The sequence below is a fragment of the Procambarus clarkii genome, chromosome 30 (genome assembly GCF_040958095.1).
Source record: "Procambarus clarkii isolate CNS0578487 chromosome 30, FALCON_Pclarkii_2.0, whole genome shotgun sequence".
Lineage (NCBI taxonomy): Eukaryota > Metazoa > Arthropoda > Malacostraca > Decapoda > Cambaridae > Procambarus > Procambarus clarkii.
In genome coordinates this window covers 15,707,837-15,729,613 of record NC_091179.1, presented here as the reverse complement: position 1 = coordinate 15,729,613, position 21,777 = coordinate 15,707,837, and the positions used below count along the sequence as shown (strand labels likewise).

At 46.9% G+C, this 21,777-nt stretch overlaps 1 protein-coding gene across 3 annotated transcripts in view; it reads right to left on the bottom strand.

Moving 5' to 3' along the window:
• Positions 1–21,777, bottom strand: part of LOC123765497 (beta-secretase 1) — a 53,342-nt gene that overhangs the window by 7,866 nt on the left and 23,699 nt on the right. For all 3 annotated transcript variants that reach the window (XM_045754121.2, XM_069333930.1, XM_045754122.2), the window contains exons 5-8: positions 18,990–19,158; positions 15,968–16,152; positions 9,631–9,744; positions 3,172–3,343 (exon numbers count right to left, since the gene is read on the bottom strand). In XM_045754121.2, the coding sequence (XP_045610077.1) occupies positions 3,172–3,343; positions 9,631–9,744; positions 15,968–16,152; positions 18,990–19,158 (640 nt within the window). The remainder of the gene's footprint in view (positions 1–3,171; positions 3,344–9,630; positions 9,745–15,967; positions 16,153–18,989; positions 19,159–21,777) is intronic.

Sequence of the window (21,777 nt, the reverse complement as noted above, 5' to 3'; positions counted from 1 at the left end):
AACTCGACCTCGGTAAGTCTCCAAGCGAGTCAGGACCTGGAGCAACAGCGGAACTGGGGAAAAGAGGTACAGGTAACCCCACCTCGCCCAGTCCTTCCTGAAGGCATTGACCCACGACGGCCTCGCAGTCGGGGAAGGGCGTCACGTATACCGGGAGATGCCTTGACCATGCCGATGCGAAGAGATCCATGTTCGGAGTCCCGAACGTCCGGCACAGCCAACTGAAGGAGTCGGCATCAACCGTCCATTCCATGGAAAGGGTTAGGAAACCGGGACAGGCCAGTCCACCAGGACGTTGGAAACCCCCCGGACGTGAACTTGCCAGGAGAGCCAAACCCCGAGAACTCAGCAGACGAGTCAACTGAGGCGACCAGCCCCAAAGAGCCAAGGACCGCATCGAACCCCCGCGGTTCATGGCAATGAACCACCGGGAAGCAGTCTGAATGGAGCCTGATCGTCGATCCGTGAGTGACTCGAATCCTCCGGAGCGACATCCACACAGCCACGAACTCCCGTACCGTGCTGTGAGCTCGATGGAAGGACGGACCCCACCGCCCCTGGCTGACCTGGTGAGTACTGGTCACAAAACCCCAGCCAAGAGACGAAGCATTCGTGAACACATCGAGCGAGGGCTTGGGAAGGCGCCAAGGCACCGAACCCCGAAAAACCTGAAGAGGAAGCCGGCGACGCAGCAACCGACGCAAAGCCCCCGGAGGCCGAACCCAACGATCGCTGAGAGAGGCAGAAGGGCCGGCCCCGAAGGAACCAGAACAGTCGACGTAGCCACACCCGACCCGACGGGTAGACCATCATGGCAAAGTTCAAGCTCCCGCACAAACTCTCGAGCAATCGCCTCGTCACCCGGGAACCCCCTCAGAAACGGGCGAAGGCGGGACCGTGCGCGCAAGAGAGCCGCCGTAGGAAGAGACAATGAAGCAGTGCGAGCATCCCAAACCAGACCCAGCCAAGACCGAACCTGAGAGGGAAGCAGATGGGACTTCCTCCAGTTCACCACGAACCCGAACCCAGCATGCTGGGAAAGAACCAAATCCCTGGCGAACATACACGCGGACCGGCTGGGAGCCCAAACCAGCCAGTCGTCGAGATAGGCCAGCACCCAAACACCTACCAGACGCAGGCAGGTCACCACGACCCGAGTAAGACATGTGAAAACGCGAGGTGCCAGAATGAACCGTGACAGGCTGTCCGCCAGGACGTTGGACACCCCACGGACGTGACATCGCAGGGGGAAAGCCGCGCTCCGTTGAGCTCCCGTCAGAAAGGAACCCCTAGTGATATATCTCCAAGAGAAGAGAAGTGTGCAGACGTGCCAGCTGTGGAATTGAGCTGAGAACGTTGTGGTCTCAAGTCTTGGACGGCGAGGAGAGTTTAATAAGCTGCTCAGAGGCATTTTCGTGGGCTGTGTGGAGCGCCCTGACCAGACGCCGTCAGAGGGAGAGCGCCCTCGACCAGATAATCTGTGGTAAGCACGATATATGCCAGTTCATAGTGATTGCTTGTAGTTGGTCGTGTGCCCAGCGACAGTAGCAATGTTTATTGATAAGTTAGACATGTTTTAATAAGGCAGAAGGCCTGAAATAAGAGAGTGGAGAGGGAGGAACACGGAGCGACGTCCGTCCCCTCTGAGCGCTGGCGGGCAACTGAGGGAGCCCGGCTCCTGATGGTGAAGGACCCTCCTGGAGTGAGTGAGGCCCGCCGGGCGAGGTGGAGTATGGACCCGCCCAAAACGGGGGAGTCCACTCTCACTGTATGTAGAGGACAGATAGAGGTTGGAGGCAAACATATTGTGTGATTATTTTTGTTTATGTGTTAACGGGGAATCAATTTTATTGGAGTGTCGATGGGTTGCAGGTTTGTCTTTGGGGAAGAAGTTGCTGAGAACTTCGAAGCCAGCATAGATGAAGTAATTGATGAGACTCCAAGGTAGTGAAGCAGAGGACCTCGAGCTGTGAGGAAAAGCAGTGAAGAGGAGTGTCACTGTGCTTCTGTAGAGGTGGAGAAGCACCATAGTTGCTCGAGGAAACTTCATGGTGTAGCAGCCAAGAGAGCTGTGGAGGAACCTAGCAGAAGGGTGAAGCACCGTAGTTGCTCAGGGAAACTTCATGATAGCAGCCTGGAGGAGCTGCAGAGGATCCTGGTAGTGAAGCCCAGAAGAACCTGAAGATATCAGGGTAGTGAACTTCCATAGGTGGAAGGGAAGTTCTGGTGGAATACTTATAGGGAGTTGATAGTGTTTGGTTGTCATTAGCGTGCAAGACGCAGTGAGAGGTGAGTGACTGTTTGCATTCTTATGTCAAGGAGTGTTTTATACTGAAGTTTATAGTTACAGTCGTAGGCTGGATTACCTACAGATGTATGTGTTCTAGGGCTGATAGAGTGATCGATTGATCATTGTTGTGTATCAAGGAACATTTATACTGATACTTGTTATTGCATTCATATGCTGATTTTCTTTGTACACATTTATAGATACATATATATATTCTCTTGCTGATGGTGCAACAGTGTATGTAGACTTGATCAACTTGAGGAGGTTGATAGTATCAGGTGGTGAACCAGGAGATAGGATACCACTTGATAAGCTGATAATAGAGTTCTGATGGTGTTGGAGTGCAACCTGATTGTAATAGTATAGAGTATAGGATTCATTATTACTGTATGTGTGTATGTATTGTGTATGTGCTTTGTCCAGTAAATGTATCTCAATTTGCCGGTGTTTGCCCTTGTCCTAGTGAGGCTTCCCATGAAATAGTACAGAAGGAGAGAGAGAGAGAGAGAAAGAACCAAGAACCACTGCTGTGGACAGGGTAGAAGGTAATACTAGTAAGTCAAAGGGGGATTGAGGAGATCATATCTCATAAGGAGAGAGTGGGGAGTCACAGCGGCTCGAGTGGGTGTGTGCACGTGACAACGAGGCTAAGTGTTGGAGCCGCATCCCCTAAATGTGTGACGTTGAGCCCCTCTCCAAGAGCCAGAAGCGCCAAGGGTGATCTCCTAGTATAAGCACTCTACCGAGTTGTGGGTAGGGTTGTCCATAGAGAAGGATCAACGACGACTAACACCAACCAACCCACAGACTATAATAATAGACATTACTATCATCATTATTGATACATTAAGAAATAATTAATACACATTTATAGGGCTTACCTAACACTGTGCCTGTTTGTGACTCGTCAATTCCCAACATCCAGCAATCTTTGGTGCCAGTGATGACATCTGGAGCAGGGCGTAGATATGATTGGGGTTGGAGTGTTATGGTAAATGCTGAGTTGTTGTTGTAAGCCAAGTGAACTGTTATATTTGGGAATGCATCCCATTCCTAAGAAGAGAGAGATTATATTTGAATTAGATATACATTAGACCCAGATGTTAGATATGTGAAAACAGGATGGTATTGAATATGAAACACCATTTTCTGGGTAAGCCCTGAAGGCTCCCTGGAGCTATTGGCCTGATATATGCTATATTAGAACCTGGCCCCCTCAGAGAGGCACAGGGAGCAATGACCTATGGAAACCCCCATGTGTTTGGGAGCATTCCATGTCTGCCATTGACCAGGGTTAGGCACCCAGAAAGGTAGGCATAACAAAACAAACTCCATGTGGTAAAGTGCAACCGAAGATCGAACAGAAAAGCAGAACTCCCGCAAAACCGAAAAAAAACAAGCAAACAACACACTGCCAATGCGTCACTTGTCCACACAGTCCAGCCCTCTCCAGAAGGGGGAGGGGGGGTAACCCCGAACCCCCACACCCGCTACATACACCTCAGTTCGGAGGCCGAGAATCAAAAACGAAACCGCTGACTGGAGGGAGGGAGGGTGCCAGAGAGCCTCCAGAGCTCACCCAGAAAATGGCAATTCATTACATTCAATGCTTGTTTTCTGTGGGGAGCCCTTCTGGCTCCCTGGAGCTACCTAATCAGAGGCAAGCAAACAAGGGACTTACCAGGGAGAAGGCCACAACGCACACCAACTCGAAGATGAGACAACAGGTTGCAACCTGCGACCCAAAGCCACACATGAACAACTGGGACCAGGAACATTTACCAAATAACAGGCAGCCTGGACCTTGTACGATCTTCAAAACCCACGCACCCAAATATCAGCCCAAGACATGTTGCCAAACCCGGTAGCCAAAGCAACATACTTACGAACATCATGGGCACGAGGATAGACCTCAGGCTGGCTCGACCTAATAACCGTGCGGACGACATGAGAGACTCGAGCCCTGGAAACAGGGAGTGAGGGAAACTGGATCTACCCAAAGCGCATCCCCGGCCACAGAAGCCGAGGCACACAGATAACAGCGAAGGGCCACAACCAGACACAACAAATGATGCACCCCCGGCCTGACCAACCAAGTATCAATGACCCAAGGGCCCCTCCGAAAGCCTGCCACCTTGTTCATCGCCAGAAATGAAGGAGATGACTGCAACCGAACAAACTGACCACCAGGACTGAAAGAGCAGAAAACCCTGCACCGGAGGAGAGCATGAAGCTCACAAAACCACCCCCCGAAGGCTAATGCCAACAGAAACAGAGCCCGGAAAAACAATCTTGAACCAAGGAGGAGAAAAGAGAGAACCCGGTCCAAGGACCAGGACAGCTCAGGTGACGCATGAGCAGACCGGAGGCGAACCAAAGCATGAGAAAGCTTACGGAATAGGGCATAAGTGACATCCACCCCGAACGCAAGCTAGAGTGGTTTTTCGCACAATACGAGGCAACAGTATTAGAAATCAAATGATGGTCCTGAAAGAGCCAAGAAAGAAAGGACAAAACAACTCGAACAAAAATACTGTAGAAGATAACCTACGACGAGAGAGGAAATGGCGATAAGAATGCCAGGAAACTTCATTCTGATGCCAAGATGAAGCTCGCAGGTGAGACACCATCAATGAACCACCTGATCACCATACAAGTGGAGGTACACCCTCATCAAAAAGAGCAGACTCAGAGAGTGGAGGAGTAGATTGAACCAGCCATGTACCAAATCAATCCAATCTGCTGAAAGAGACCGAGCCTGCGGAAAATGCCCAGGGTTCAGTCACCAAGCAAGTAGCGTCTGAAATCGAGGCTGGGCTGGCCACCATGTAGCCGGATCACAAAGCCCCAAGCGAGACGAATCCACCGCAGCAGGAATCACACTGCTGCGAACTCCCGCACTGTGCTGTAAGCCAGACGGAACGATGGACCCCAATGATCCTGACCAGCCTGGTGAGCACTGGTCACAAATCCCCAGCCAAGGGACGAGGCATCTGTGAACACATCAAGCAAGAGAATGGGTAGGAGCCTAGGCACTGAACCCTGAAAATCCTAAAGAGGAAGCTGGAGATGTAGCAACCAATGTAAGGTCCCCAGGAAACGAAGGGTGTACCTCCACTTGTATGGTGATCAGGTGGTTCATTGATGGTGTCTCACCTGCGAGCTTCATCTTGGCATCAGAATGAAGTTTCCTGGCATTCTTATCGCCATTTCCTCTCTCGTCGTAGGTTATCTAGCGGCCTATGTGAGGCTGGCAAACATCAGAACTGCTTTCAGAAACCTGTGTAAGGAATCCTTCAGAACTTTGTATACCACATATGTAAGGCCAATCCTGAAGTATGCAGCCCCAGCATGGAGCCCGTATCAAGTCAAGCACAAGATGAAGCTGGAAAAAGTTCAGAGGTATGCCACTAGGCTAGTTCCAGAACTAAGAGGCATGAGTTATGAGGACAGACTACATGAACTGAATCTCACATCACTGGAAGACAGAAGAGGTAGGGGAGACATGATCACCACATACAAAATTCTCAGGGGAATTGACAGGGTGGACAAGGATGGATTATTTAACACGGGTGGCACACTCACAAGGGGAGACAGGTGGAAGCTGAGTACCCAAATGAGCCACAGAGACATTAGAAAGAACTTTTTCACTGTCACAGTAGTTAGTAAATGGAATGCACTAGGAAGTGATGTGGTGGAGACTGACTCCATACACAGTTTCAAATGTAGATATGACAGAGCCCAGTAGGCTCAGGAATCTGTACATCAGTTGATTGACGGTTGAGAGGCAGGACCAAAGAGCCAGAGCTCAACCCCCGCAAACACAATTAGGCGAGTACAATTAGGTGAGCCTACCCCAAAGGCGAGGAAAACTACAAGTGAGGACACCCTCTAAAGGGGAGTGATTCCCGAAAGCCCCAGAGAAGATAACCTTGACCATGCAAGGGCAGCACTTATGGAGCATCTAGGAATGGTAACTCTAAAAGCATACAGCCCTGGTAACCTATAGAACACCAGGCTGGCACAAACAACAAGAGTAGATACAGCCATTAAGGCAAAAATCCAGAAAAGAAATTGCAGCCCGAGTCGACGTCAGACCTCCAGCACCATCAGTCAAGAACTGAATTGGTGGGGTTGTCGGCTCTCCCAGGCCACCTCCTCCTACCCCTGTAGGAGGAGGTGCCAATGGGCGAGGTGCTAATTGGACAACACATTGCTAATTTGTTTTTGGGGCTGTGCCGTCTTGGGTTGGCATTTGCTGCTGGTTATCTCGCTTCCATTGAGGGGTGCGTGGTGTCCGCCTCCCGGTTCCGTCCCTTTGACCTTCCTCTGTGGGTAGTTAGCTCCGGGGAACCAACGGGGCTCCCCCTAGAAAACCAGCGTTGAATGTAATGAAACGCCATTTTCTGGGCGAGACCCGGAGGCTCCCCGGCAACCCTCCCTCCCTCCGGTCGGCGGTTTTTTGCATGTTTTGACATCCAGCCTCAGAACTGATGGGTGGATAGCCGGCGTGAGAGGTCTGGGGCTCCCCCTTCCCCCTCCCGGGGAGGGGGGAGTTGCACAGACAGCGGCGCGGTGACGTGTGACGTCATACTAGTTTGCTTGTTTTCTGTTGGGGAGTTCTATTCACTAGTTCGGCTTTTGGTAGCAATTTTAACGAGAATAGGAGTTTGTTTTGGAATGCTTACCTTTCTGGATGCTTGACCCGGTCGATGGCAGACATAGAATGCTTCCAACCACACGGGGGTTTCTATAGGCCATTGCTCCCCTTGAATCTCTGAGGGGGCCAGGTTCTGGCCGTGGTCCCCGGTAGGCCCTAGAACTCCATACACATGACTGATGCCAAAGTCTGACATTAACATACCAGCCTGGTAAAGCTCCGGGGAGTTGACGAGGCTTCCCCCAGAAAAAATATTTTTGGGAGAATGATGAAAGTAACATATATTAACATTGGACAATGTATTTCTATGATATATATCAAAATAGATCATATTAACATAGTTATTCATTATGTTTTGTGTTATTATGTATTTCTCGGCAATGATATAAAGGCACCAACTGCATATCCACTTTGTGGACACTTCTTACTACTATTCTTCTTTGGGCATAGGACAGGTGCTTGCATTTCTTTTTTACTCCATAATCCTTCAGTTACAGTTATTAGGAGCTGTTTTTCTTATCAATAAAACGTTCTTATTTTTCAAAAATTTGTCTAAAGTCAATTTCTGAAAATATTTTTATGAGTTTCACGACACTGAAGTAAATAAGTTGGAGATTTGTTTAACATTTTTAAGTTATTTTTACATAATTCAAATATTTTTCTATGTTATGCCCCCTAAATTCGCAGTAATATGCTCGGTCTAAGGGTTAAATGTAAAGTGCTCATGGGCACTCTCCCGAGTACTTTATCACGGTATGGTTAGAACGAGACTTACATATCAATGGCTAATACCTAATAATAATGGTATTAGCCATCGAGATGTAAGTACGGATTATTAAAGACCTTGATAAAGCACTCAGGAGAGTGCGAAAGACTTGGTGTAAATTTTTACATAAAATACACATACTGTATACATAAGAGGGCACTTTCATCCTATGTTATTATGTCTGTGAAAAGACATTACCATTACTTACATATATGATTTGGTATTTTTGTTTGTTCTTGCCTCCAGTTGCGGTGTTGGGAAGGTTGCTGCTCTCCTCCAGAGGCAGGGTTTCCGTTCTTTCAGTCCTGGTAGGTGTTTCTTCATTTGCAGCCACCAGAATTGGTTTCAAACTGGTTCCAAAGAGGTCTTTTGGAATTTGATGATTGGTTGGTCTGGCTGGGTGTGCATCATCTGTTGAGTTCAGTAGCTGCAGTTGGCTGCTATCTGCATGCTACCCTTTCTGCCTCAGTGGTTAATCCAGTTTCCTTAGTTCCCTGTTTCAAAGCTCATGTATTTTAAGTTGTCTGCAGTGTCATTAAGGCTAGCCAACCTGTGGTCTACCCCTTGGGCCCATGATGTTCGCAAGTTCACAGCTTTGGCTGTTTTCTTTAACATGTCATAAGCTGATTTTGGGGATGTGAAAGTCTTTTTGGGTCCCGAAGACTCATGAAGCTGCTGTTCTCCACCTCTCAGGTAAGTTCTATGTCTTCCTTCTCTATGATTAGCTTTATGGAGCCATCAAGGGGCTCCACCAAAAAATCAGCTTTGACTGCAATGAAATGCCTCTTTCTGGTAAAGCCCCAGTGGCTCCCTGACTTCCTCCTTCCCCTCTACTAGCTTCATAGTATGCCAGTTCTGGACTGACCTGGGGCTGGTTGGTTAGCAGCCACCTGTAATAAGGGGTTCGAGCTAGTTTCAAGTGAAAAAATGTTTTATATCAATCCTTAGCACTGTCTTTTGACTTTTCCAGTGCTTCATTTTCTATGAACCTTGCAGCAGTCTGTATTGTTTTGCTTACTTTCTGGATGCTTTCCTGGTGTGTGTGTGATCATAACAATTCCTAGCTTTCTGCTCTTCTATGTGGTGTCCAGGCTCTGGCCCCTGGTAGGCCAAACATGACTCCTGAGACTCATATGACCCCTGTAGTGGGAAACCATCTCAGCAAGATAGCTCTGTGGAGTCATCAGGGCTCTACCAGAAAAAGGAGTTTCAGTACATTCAAAGTTAGCTTTTTATCCAGACTTATCAGACATAGTTCCTGACTTAGAGGATACTTTATATGTGCACAGTGGCACCTCAATTAACGAATTTAATCCGCTCCTGCACCGAGCTTGTCATGCGAAATGGTCGTCTTGCAAAACAACAACACTGTCATCGGAGGCATCCAAGAACCAGTGTGAATGCTCGGAAGCACCATGTAGTTTGCTCGTTAATCGAGCAAAAGCTCGTAAATCGAGACAAATTTTCTGTGAGTGGCTCGCTCGTTACTCGAAATGCTCATAACTGGAGTTGCTCATCACTCGAGGTTCAACTGTATATACATGGCCATTAACAGAAAGTTTGGCAAGACCATAAATATGCATAATTCTGGCAATTAAAATATATTTAAAACTTATTTCAGGGTATACAGACAAGCATTGCATGTTAGTTGAAAATGAAGAACTGACAACATTTTGGTCTGTCTGGGACCATTATCCAGGACAGACTGAAACGTTGTCAATTTAAAAATTTTAGATTTGTGGATTAGGTGTCTAATCTTCAGCCACATTATTGTGACTCATTGTTTGCACTGCATGTTATTTACATCATGTGATTCTCATGAGCTAAAGAACTTCAATTAGCTGTGAAAATAAAGCCAAAAAACCTGCTTCTACATTTATCACAGATATGGGACATTAAATGTTATGAACTAACCTTGTGATCTTGGGACCAGCATATTTCTTCACTTCCTGACCAAAATTCCTTCGGAAGTGGTGCCAATGATTCCGAAATCTGTGACTGCAATTCTGACACAACCATCTTGAACACCTATGTTTAAAGAATGATGATTTAAAAAACCCAGCATTGTATGTAATGAAACACCATTTTCTGGGCAAGACATGGAGGCTCCCTGGAGCTATCAGACTTTAATATGTGAATCATTAGACCAGGGCATTAATCTATGGAGTTTAACCTACCAGGGTCCACAAGCCAGAACCAGGCCCCCTCAGAGAGGTTCAGGGAGCAATGGCCTTGGAGCCCCCCCTTCCCTGTGGTTGGGGTTTTTCCTTATCTGCCATCAACCGTGGTTAGGCACCCAGAAAGGTAGGCATAACAAAACTGCCCCACACAGTAAGAAAATTGAAACTGAAAATGGAACAGAGAGGCAGAACTCTCTCCAATCCCAAAGAAACGTGACACCTTGTAGTTGTGCTGCTCATCCACGTGGCCCTCTCCTCCTCTCCCTGAGAAGAGAGGTGGGAGACCCCCCCCTCCATGCCGGCTACCTAGCTCTCCAGTTCAGAAGCTAAGCATCAAAACAAAGTGAAAAGACCCCGACTGAAGGGAGGAAGGGAATGTGCCAGGGGAGCCTCTGGGGCTCACCCAGAAAATGACATTTCATTGCATTCCTAATTATAGATAGGGGACAACCAACCAAAGGCAGACCCCCCACCATGCATGAAAATAAAAACAAAAGAAAAACCCGACAAGAGGGCAACGTACCCAGGCAGAACAGAGCCAGCCGCTATAATAGGTGAAAACTAGCAGTACAATGCCCCGCACGCCTACCAGTGACAAAAACTACCTCCTACCCAGAGGCAAACAAGGGCAACAATAAACCCCAGCTGACTCCAAGGGCAACCAAGTACCGAGAAGTAAAAGACACAGCAGAGGTATATCCCAAGGTGACTTGTGGAAGGTGGTCCCAAGCCCCAAAGGCAGTACTTGGCAGTAGCAAACTCTTGGCGCATGCAGCCCAAGTACCGAAGAATATTGCTCCTGGCTCACACACCATCAGTAGAGACAGCCCACACCACAAGACACAGAAACTGAAACAAACGCTGAAGCCAGAGGCACATGGCCTCGCCAGTAGCACATCAGCCAAGAACTGAAGGGTGGATTGCCGGCATGAGGATCTGGGGCTTCCCTTTATCCCTCCTGAGAGGGAGGGGGGGTTGCGCAGACAGCGGAGCGGCAATGTGATGACGTCATGCTCGTTTGCTAATTTTCCTTTTGAGAGTTCTGTCCACTCATTTGGCTTTCGGTAACAATGTTTTCACCAGAATAGGGGGGTTTGTTTTGGGGCGCCTACCTTTCTGGATGCCAGACCCGATTGATGGCAGGCATAGAATGTTCCCAACCACACGGGGGGATATCAACAGGCCAAATCTCCACTTGCCTCTCTGAGGGGGCCAGGTTTTGGCTTGTGGTCCAACCTGTCCTCTTAAGAATAACGTCGCTTTTGGCTGTTTGCCCGCATGGCCGAAAGTGGACGTAATTTGAAAATTAAAAAAAAAGAAAATAAATTTGGGATTTTTTTTTTCAACAACAGTAAGTTAATGGTCCTCTGGTAGGTTAGGTGGGCAGGAAATTCTCATGAAGTTTCAAATTTGTATGAAAAATATTAATTGAAAGTTTCCTCTCCTAACCTTTCCGAGTAGGCCGGAGGACTCAAACAGAAAATGGGGACAGTACGTCACTTTTGTGAGTCGATTTCATTTCAAATTACGTCCACTTTTACCCATAGCGCGCATACGAGCGAAGTGTTGTTATTTTTAAGAGGACGGGTTGTGTGGTCCCCGGAAGGCAAGAACTCCATGCACATTGACTGATGCCAGAAAGGTAAAATATATCTATATCAGCCTGGATAGTTCTGGGGAGCTAACAGGGCTCCCCCCCCCCATAAAAAAAAAAAAATTGTTTTATAAAATTGTTCATTTGCGTTCCCTGACCATGGGGGTAAAATAAAATTGTTTTACTTACAATGACGTAAATGAGCCAAGAAGTTGGGCGATGATGTCACGGATCTTTCTCGCTCATGCATAGTGCGTCCTGGGAACGTTGCTGACGGCATTCAAGCAGCTAGTTGCCACAAATTTATTTTCGCTGCATTATTTACAGTATCTATGGCGTGCAGTGGCACCTCGACATACGATTGCCCCTACTTATGATAATTTCGAGTTACGATGTAAATTTCATCGAAAAATGCAACTCGACATCCGATGGTGTCATCGACTTCCAATATTTGTTGGTGCACGTTCGGGTCGACCGAGCGCGTGGTTCCAGTCACGCGGCCGACCTGCCTCAGCTTACTACAGTTGCCCACTTAGTGACAATCGCGCCTATAAGAAATTCCGCTTTTGTGGTGATTTTTTGCATTTTGAACATTAAAGTAATTATTATATATCACGCCATGAGTCCCAGGAAAGTCAGTGGTAAGGCTCAACATATGAAAACCCATGTAAGGATGACCATAGAGCAGAAACTAGAGTACAGAATGTCTCTTCCTCAACAATTAAGAAAATGTGTGCAGCATGGGAAGAATTGCAAACCTTTGCTGAAACGACTCGCCCAAATCAGGTTGCAGTAGGTCGTTGCCATAACCTATTCAATGACACTGTGATGCATCATTACAGACAAATGTTAAAATGAAGGGAAAAACAAATACCTCTTGACAAATTTGTAGTGAGACAAACAAGCACTGAACCACAACCAGGTCCTAGTGGTATTCAAGCAAAATGTAGGAGAGAGTACCCCAGAGAAAACATCACTGCCTGATGTGATAATGGAAGGGGACTCCCCTTCCAAACAGGAACAACTCTCTTCTTCTTCCCTCATCACCATCTTCCATATGCCATCAAGAGCCCTCCATAAAGGCAAGACACACTTTGGTACTGTATTGTAGTTAGAAAAAACCAGCGTTGAATGCAATGAAACGCCATTTTCTGGGTGAGCCCCAGAGGCTCCCTGGAGCTTATTGGGCTAATGTATGTTATATTAGACCGGGACATTAGCTAAGGAGTTCAGACCTACCAGGGACCAGCGCCAGAACTTGGCCCCTTCAGAGAGGTTTCAGGGAGCAATGGCCCTGGAAAACCCCTTTGTGGTTGGGGTTTTCCTTATCTGCCATCGACCGGGGTTAGGCACCCAGAAAGGTAGGCATAACAAAACAAACCCCACATGGTAAAAAACTAAAACAAAAACCGAACAGAGAGGTAGAAACTCCCTACAATCACAAGGAAACAAGCAAACATCACACTTTACTGCCGCGCCGATCGTCCGCACAGCCCTCCTCGCCCCGAGAGGGGGAGGGGGGGAGCCCCGGACCTACCGCGTCGGCTACCAAGCTTCAGTTCGGAAGCTAAGCTTCAACCAACCAGTGGTTGATATATATATAAGTGGCATATAATGCCTGCTATAGGGCGGGAAAGTCTGGCAAAAAACAGGCACTGACTCAGCGTGCATCCCAGACGGTCTGTTGCTCCCAGCTGCCAGGCAGGAGTGGCCACAGAGATAATTACCTAAATATTTCAATGTCTCTGAGTTTTCGTAGTTTTTTTGCTGTAATATTATTCAATAGTGTGTAGTGTGATATATTTATATAATAAAATGAGCGAATCATACTGCTGTACTCAAAAATACGGTGTGCATATTGTTGATTCAATTATTATGTTCATCAAACAGTGAACAATTACTTTGTCGGTTATTACACTATATACACAGGTTATATATAAGTATCTGCATGTTTTGTTCACCATAACGAACCACTAAGTTGGTATTATGAGTCAAAAAGCAACGAGGAGTGACCGCCATACACCAGCCAGCCACTCGCTGCCACTCACTCCCTCAACACCTCCCTCACCCACATTCTCCTCCCACCATATTGTCTTTGTTTTTATTCACTATATACAGACGTTATATATAAGTACAGTATCTACATTCGTGTTCACCATAACGAACCACTAAGTTGGCATGCTGAGTGGCAGTGGCAACCCACCACTGGCTGCTATTTCCTCCCTCCCTCAACTCACCCTACTCACCCACATTCTCCTCCCACAATACTGTTTTTGCTTTTATTCACTATAAACAGACATTATATATAAGTTTCTATATGTTTTGTTCACCACAACTGTACAACTAAGTTTATATAGTTAGTTCAGGCACTAAGAGACGTCGCTACACACAGTCAGCTGGTGGCTGCTTCCCTCTCTCACATTCAAGATCAGACGCACTAAAATTTCACCCCCCAACAATACTGTTTGTAGTGTTATTACCCTATATACAGACGTTATATATAAGTATCTACATGTTTTGTTCACCATAACTGTTCAATTAAGCCAGTATAATGCCCAAAGAGCATAGTGGCCACCCCTACCAACATGACAAATCATGCAGATGTTGCCACACCCATCACCAAAATGGCTTCTCCCTCACACTCCTTTTGATGTTATTACACTGTATATACACGTTATATATAAGTATCTACATTCGTGTTCACCATAACGAACCACTAAGTTGGTATGCTGAGTGGCACGGGCAGTGGCAGCCCGCCACTGGCTGCCACTCCCTCCCTCCCTCATCTTACCTAACTCGCCACCATTCTCCTCCCACCATTCTGTTTTTACTTTTATATACAGATGTTATATATAAGTATCTGCATGTTTTGTTTACCATAGCAAACAACTAAGCTGGTATAGTGAGTCCAGACAATAAAAAGTGGTCACACAGAGTCAGCAGACAATGCTTCCTCCCTCCGCACCAAGATTACTCCTCCCACTACAGCGCTAATTATCACAACAATCCTGCTATTATCAGAATCCTGGTCATTTTTATCACAGTCAGGGGTCTTTTGTAATAATATCATCGCTAAATAATAGCATGAACATGTATATTATGACATTTTTAGGCGATGTTGTGGTCACAAACTGAACAGCAGTGCTGTGAGCTCGTGCTGTGAGCTCATGCTGTGTGCGTCAGGCCTGTTGGCTCACTCAATACTGAGGTCCTCACACCCAGGAATTTGGCCCACAATTTAATAAAAAAATGGAGTCTGTTTACAAGAGCCCTGATGAAGGTGAGGTGAACCCCATGTATCCGCGGGCCGTTTAAATCTTGCGTAGTACTCCAATACATCATATGATGGGACGCGCATTTTATAGCAAGTCACTCAACCCATCATATGATGTGTTGTGCAACTTAAGGGTTAAGGAACATGAGAAGTCGTTTCAAGATTCTTATATAGGACCAAACAATGGCAGTGTGCTGTGGCTAGCACTGTGAACATGTTGAACAGCATTGTGTTCACTGATACCTGAACATTGTACAGTCTTTATCACAGTCAGGTTCTTCTGTAATACTATCCCTAAATAAGAGCAGTTATATATATATTCTGACATTTTTAAGCGATGCTGTGGTCGCAAGCTGAACAGCAGTGCTTGTAGCTCGTGCTGCGTGTGCCAGCCTTGCTTGCTTACTCAGTATTGAGTTTTCACACCCTGGAATGGTACCCTCGATTTATATTTTAAACAGTGTGTTTACTGGAGCCCTGAGGAAGCTGATGTAAACCTCGTGAAGCCACAGGAGTTTTAAATCTTACGAGGCTATCTTGAGGTTATCTTTAGATGATTTCAGGGCTTTTTAGTGTCCCCTGTGACCCGGTCTTCGACCAGGCCTCCACCCCCAGGAAGCAGCCCGTGACAGCTGACTAACACCCAGGTACCTATTTTACTGCTAGGTAACAGGGGCATAGGGTGAAAGAAATTCTGCCCATTGTTTCTCGCCGGCGCCCGGGATCGAACCTGGGACCACAGGATCACAAGTCCAGCGTGCTGTCCGCTCGGCCGACCGGCTCCTGATGATATGGTACTTTATGGTACAGGTACTTTATGGTACAGGTACTTTATGGTACAGGTACTTTAAAACATGTTTACGTGATGTGCGCTGTGCAGGCAGTTAGACAAAAAACATTTATTTGATTTATGCCATTTAAGTGTTAAGCTACAGAGAAGGCCTACCCAGAAAACAGGTAGAGTACATATTCTTATTTATCTTCCTGCAAAGGAGGAGTGCTAATTATGACAAACTAAACTATTTATATGTATGTATTTCTTGAACTTTGTCTAATTTGAACAGACAAGATTTTATACAAAAGCTATGTCGTAATTTTTAATACAAGTTACGTGAAGTTTATGACATTTTTAAGGTATCAAATACCATTTATAAAATAAGAGAAAATACATTAAACTAAAAAACAAACAGCCAATACATATACCTCTGAAGGCAATTGCAGATTAGATGTGCCCGAGTCTATAATGCTCTTATCTGTGTTGTACTTAACACAAGGCAGGCTCAGTAATGTTTCCCCAACACCTACTGCAACCACCAACACTTCATAAAACCATGATCGTCTGATGGGGGTGGTGACAACCGGGAGTGAACAGGCACCAACATCACTTCCTGAACACCATAACAAATTATCCATCAGATTAAAGAAAGAGTTAACCTGCATTGTAATAAAACTTAGCTATTAAAGACCTATTAATTTAAAATAATTATTTAGTGTATGAATATAAGAGTTGGTGATGAAGCAGGGTAAAAAATGAGCAAACAGATGAGTGGGCAAGGAAGGTTGGAATGACTATTATGTAACAAATTTTATTCCTGGGAGTGTTATTTTGTAATTCCTTGTTGCTTCATAGTATAGAAAACTGCTATTATTCCCTTCAAACTTTATTTTGGCCTTAGACAGTTTAGGGAAGTTGTCTAAAGCAAAGGTCAAAGCCAAATTTGAAGGGGGGCAAGAATAATAGCCATTTCTATACTTTGCAGGCATAAGCAATTAGAAAATAACACTAAGCAGGGGAAAAAAACAGTATTGAATGTAATGAACCCCATTTTCTGGGTGAGACCCTGAGGCTCTCCGGAGCTATCCAGGCCTATATGTATATCATTAGACTTTGGCACCAGTCAGTGTGAATAGAGTTCTAGGCCTACCGGGGACCAAGAGCCAGAACCTGGCCCCTCAGAGAGGCACAAGGAGCAATGGCTTATAGAAATGCACACGGGATTAGGAACATTCTAATTCTGCCATCAACCGGGCCAAGCACCCAGAAAGGTAAGCGCCACAAAACAAACCCCTATTCTGGTTAAAACTACTAAAGAAGACTGATGAGTGAACAGAACTCCCCAATTGAAAATGAGCAAATTAGTATGATGTCACACGTGCCGAGTCGCATGTCTGCGCAGCTCCACCCTTCCAGGGAAGGGGAAGGGGGAGCCCCAGACCCACCGCACCGACGATCAAACCTCCAGTTCGAAGGTTGGATGTCAAAACTTGCAAAAAACACCGACCGGGAGAAGGGAGTTGCCAGGGAGCCTCCAGGTCTCACCCAGAAAATGGCATTTAATTACATTCAATGCTGGTTTTCTGGGGTAAGCCCTCTTCAGCTCTCTGGAGATAACTACCTAAAACCAAGGACAATAGAGGGACAAACCCAGGAGGCAGAAACCATGTGCTGGAATCCAAAAACAAAACAACTGGTAACACCAAAGAACCCCGCGGACGACCCAGGAGACTTGAACTTTGGAACAGGGACAAAGGGAACCAAGTCAACCCAAAGCCCATCCAGGGCCACAGAAGCCGTGGCACGAAGGCAATGGCTGAGAGCCACAACAGGACACAAGAAGATGCATTCACGGCCAACCAACCAAGCATCATCAACCCCAGTGACCCCTATGAAAAACAGCCGTCCCAACCTCACCAGAAAAGAAGAGAAAGCTGCAAATGAACAAGCCGACCAACAGAACCCAAAGGAGCAGACACCACTGAGAAACAAACCTGAACCAAAGAGCCCACAACAAACCAAGGGGAAGAGAGAAAAAGAGTACCCTGTTCAAGACCAGGACGGCTCAGGCGGTGTAAGAGCAGGCCGGAAGGTGAAACAATGCACGAGGACAGCATATGAAATGGTGCAGAAGGAACTTCAAAACTGAAAGCAATGCGTAACAACTCCACCAGTGCCACATGAGACAAGGCGACTAGCATGCGGCAAGATGACGGTCCTCAACCTACTCGAGAAAAGGACAAGACCTCTTCAATAAAAAGCGCAGTAGACCTACGAAGAGACAAAAAGGAAAAGGAAGGACCGCCAAGAATCCCTATACCCCCGCCGAGACGAAGCCCACAGGTGGGACACCATCAACGAAGCCACCTGCTCACCAAACAGATGGTAACAGATTCAAGTCAAAAGTACCAGACGCAAAGACTCGAGGAGAAGACTGAACCAGCCCTGTAACGGACTGGACGGAGCAATGAAAAGAGGCAGAGCCATAGGAAAACCCCCAGGGTGTGGACACCAAGCAAGCAGCGCCTGAAACCAAGGTCACCAGGGAACCAGATGGAACGACTGCCAGGGAACAGGAACCTGAACCCGGCAAGCCGGGAAAGAACCAACCTGGGCAAGCAGACATGCCCTGTCTGGGAGGACCACCCCCCCCCCCAGGACCCCTGAAGGACCAACAAGTCCGATAACGGATGACAACGAGAAGCCTGCCGCTTGCAGAAACTGACCAACCACAGACCCTGCAAATAGCAAGAACAAAATGACGATGAAAACCTAAGAGCCAGGGCCTAGGCAGAGGCCAACGAGGAAGTGAGCACCATGAGCCAACACCCAAGATGTGAAGTGAAAACAGTGACACCGCATCCTGCAGGATCAGCGCAACAAGCTCCAGCAGGGCAGAACGACCAATGCGCCGCTGATTAATGTATGAGGTAAGGAGATAAGGAGGTATGTAATGACTGGTATATAAAGTTTAGCTTTTGTGGTTGTTAATGTAAACGTTTCTCCTAGTTAAACTACCAGTCATTTCATCAGCATATATGCAGCAAGCCCTATTACTCTTATGTGAACTGACGTTAGTTTGATTTCAACTCTTGGATTTAATATTTTAGTTCATCTGGGAACCCCTGTTATGATTCACATTGCATCTCTTGAATAACTTTAACCTTTGCCCATTGGCTTGGAGAAAGAGTAAGGTAGGTGCTTCATAAATAACTAGGGAACGAACAGCATGTATGTAAACTCAGAGGCCTGATGCATCTTCCTAAAGAGTGGTTGGACTAGCAATTTGCTTGGGAAGCTAATGAGGGAAACTTCCCAAAAGACAAGTGTATATAATATTTGAAAGAGGTATTCCCAGTTAGAGTAAAGAAAATAGTGAAATAAAAACACATATGCAATAAAGAAATGCAGAATTGCATGGTATCCACCTGATGGGAATACCCAACTAACCAATAAATAGTCGTCCAAAGTGGTGATATACGCCCTCTTCCATAGAAGGTCCACACAATTCAAGGGAAAAAGTATTGGCAGTATGGTTCCGGGTAACAAGTCCATCAAACCACGGGACAACTACTCCTTGCGGCTGAGCTAATGCTGAGAAGGCCAGGCCCAAAATACCCTAGAATTAACAATTAAATTGCATTAAATTTTTGGCGTCTCTTTTACATATTGAAAATTAAATAACTCCTGTACATCATGTAAAAAAAAAAAAAAAAAAAAAACAGCGTTGAATGTAATGAAACGCCATTTTCTGAGTGAGACCCGGAAGCTCCCCAGAGCTTATCCAGGCTGCTATGATAATGTCAGACTGGCATCAGTCAGTCATGTGTATGGAGTTCCGTGGGCCTACCGGGGACCACGAGCCAGAACTTGGCCCTCTCAGATTAGGCATGGGGAGCAATGGCCTATAGAAACCCCAGTGTGGTTGGAAGCATTCTATGTCTGCCATCGACCGGGTCAGGCTCCCAGAAAGGTAAGCGTCCCAAAACAAACCCCTATACTGGTGAAAATTGCTACCAAAAGCCGAACACAGAATCCACTCGATTTACCGGCCTATATGGGGCTGTACCCTAGTCATTATTTCTGGAGCTCCGATATTACTGAAGTTAAGAGTCGGTAATTTTTCAAGTAACATTCAGGTAAGATATATTTTGTACAGACTGCCACTTGGTCCACCACTCTAGTGCCTTCTACCCTGTGATGTCAAAGATTCACTGCACATTGTTTTGGTTTGTCAAAAGGCTGGAGTGTTCATTCCGTGACTTTGTTGGACATATCTGCACAATCAAGGAACATCCGTGCACCATGTCGGCTCTAATTGCACTCATTGTGTCAGTGATGGCTGACTGGTAGGTGGATGGGCAGGCAGGCAGGGATGGAGAGGCTGAAATGTAGGCAGGCAGGTAGGAAGAGGCTGGGAGGCAGGCAGGTAGGAAGAGGCTGGGAGGTAGGCAGGGAGGGAGGCAGGCAGGCAGAGGCTGGGAGGGAGGCAGAGAGGGAGAGAATGGAGATGGATGGATAGATGGATGGATGGATGGATGGATGGATGGATGGATGGATTGATTGATGGGTGGAGGGAGGGAGGGAGAGATGGAAGGAGGGAGGGAGGGAGGTATGGATGGAATGGAAGGAAGGAGGGAGGGAGGGAGGGAGGGAGGGAGGGAGGGAGGGAGGGAGGGAGGGAGGGAGGGAGGGAGGGATGGATGGATGGATGGATGGATCTTATCTCGAGATGATTTCGGGGCTTTTTAGTGTCCTCAGTGGCCCGGTCCTCGACCAGGCCTCCACCCCCAGGAAGCAGCCCGTGACAGCTGACTAACACCCAGGTACCTATTTTACTGCTAGGTAACAGGGGCATAGGGTGAAAGAAACTCTGCCAATTGTTTCTCGCCGGCACCTGGGATCGAACCCAGGACCACAGGAACACAAGTCTAGTGTGCTGTCCACTCGGCCGACCAGCTCCATGGAGGAGGGAGGGGAGGGAGGGAGGGAGAGATGGTGGGAGGGAGAGATGTGAGGGAGGGATGGAGGGATAAGTGTCAAGTTGAGGTAATTACCTAAGTGTAGTTACAGGATGAGAGCTACGCTTGTGGTGTCCCGTCTTCCCAGCACTCTTTGTTATATAACGCTTTGAAACTACTGACAGTCTTGGCCTCCACCACCTTCTCACCTAACTTGTTCCAACCATCTACCACTCTGTTTGTGAAAGCAAATTTTCTTATATTTTTTCGGCATCTGTGTTTAGCTAGTTTAAATCTATGACCCTCTTGTTCTTAAAGTTCCAGGTCTCAGGAACTTTACCAGGAGGACCACCAGGACACCTCGTACTGCCGCTGAGAAGAAGCCCCCAAATGAGACACTAACAAGGAAGCCACCTGATCACCATAGAGATGATGATAAACTCGAGTAAAAAATACAATAAGTGAAGACTTGAGAAGAAGATTGAACCAGCTACGTGACGCTCCGGTCCGATCTGCTGGAAAAGGCAGAGCCACGGAAAAACCTCCGGGTTCGGACACCGAGCAAGCAGCACCTGAAATCACTTCTGGGCCGGCCACCACGGGGCCAAGACGACTACTTTTCCCTGGTAAGTCTGCAAGCGAGTTAGGACCTAGAGCAATAACTGAACCGGGGGAAAGATGTCTGAAAAGCTACTGCTAGTCTGGATGAATGAAAGGCAATTACATGGCAATAGTGTGTCTGAAGCTCTTGTTTGTGCTAAGGCCAAGAAGTTGTATGTGGACCTTGTCAGGAAGACACCAGGTGCGTCATCTGAAGAGGAGGAGATATTTAAGGCAAGCCGTGGATGGTTTGAGAAATTTACGGAAGAGAAGCGGTATCCACAGTGTTGTGAGACATGGGGAGGCTGCCAGCTCTGATAAAGCTGCTGCCGAGAAATTTGTACCAGAGTTCCAGGAATTTGTTGCTAGAGAGGAGTTCTTGCCCCAACAAGTTTTTAATTGTGACGAGACTGGCCTGTTTTGGAAGAAAATGACGAAGAGGACCTACATCACACAGGAGGAACAATCTTTGCCTGGCCACAAACCGATGAAGGATCGGCTTACTCTCATGCTCTGCGCCAATGCAAGTGGCGATTGCAAGGTCAAGCCGCTGCTAGTCTACCACTCAGAAAATCCACGCGTGTTCTAGGCATGTAAAGTGTACAAGGCGCGACTGAATGTGATGTGGAAGTCCAATAAGAAATCCTGGGTCATGCAGATATTCTTCACTGAATAGG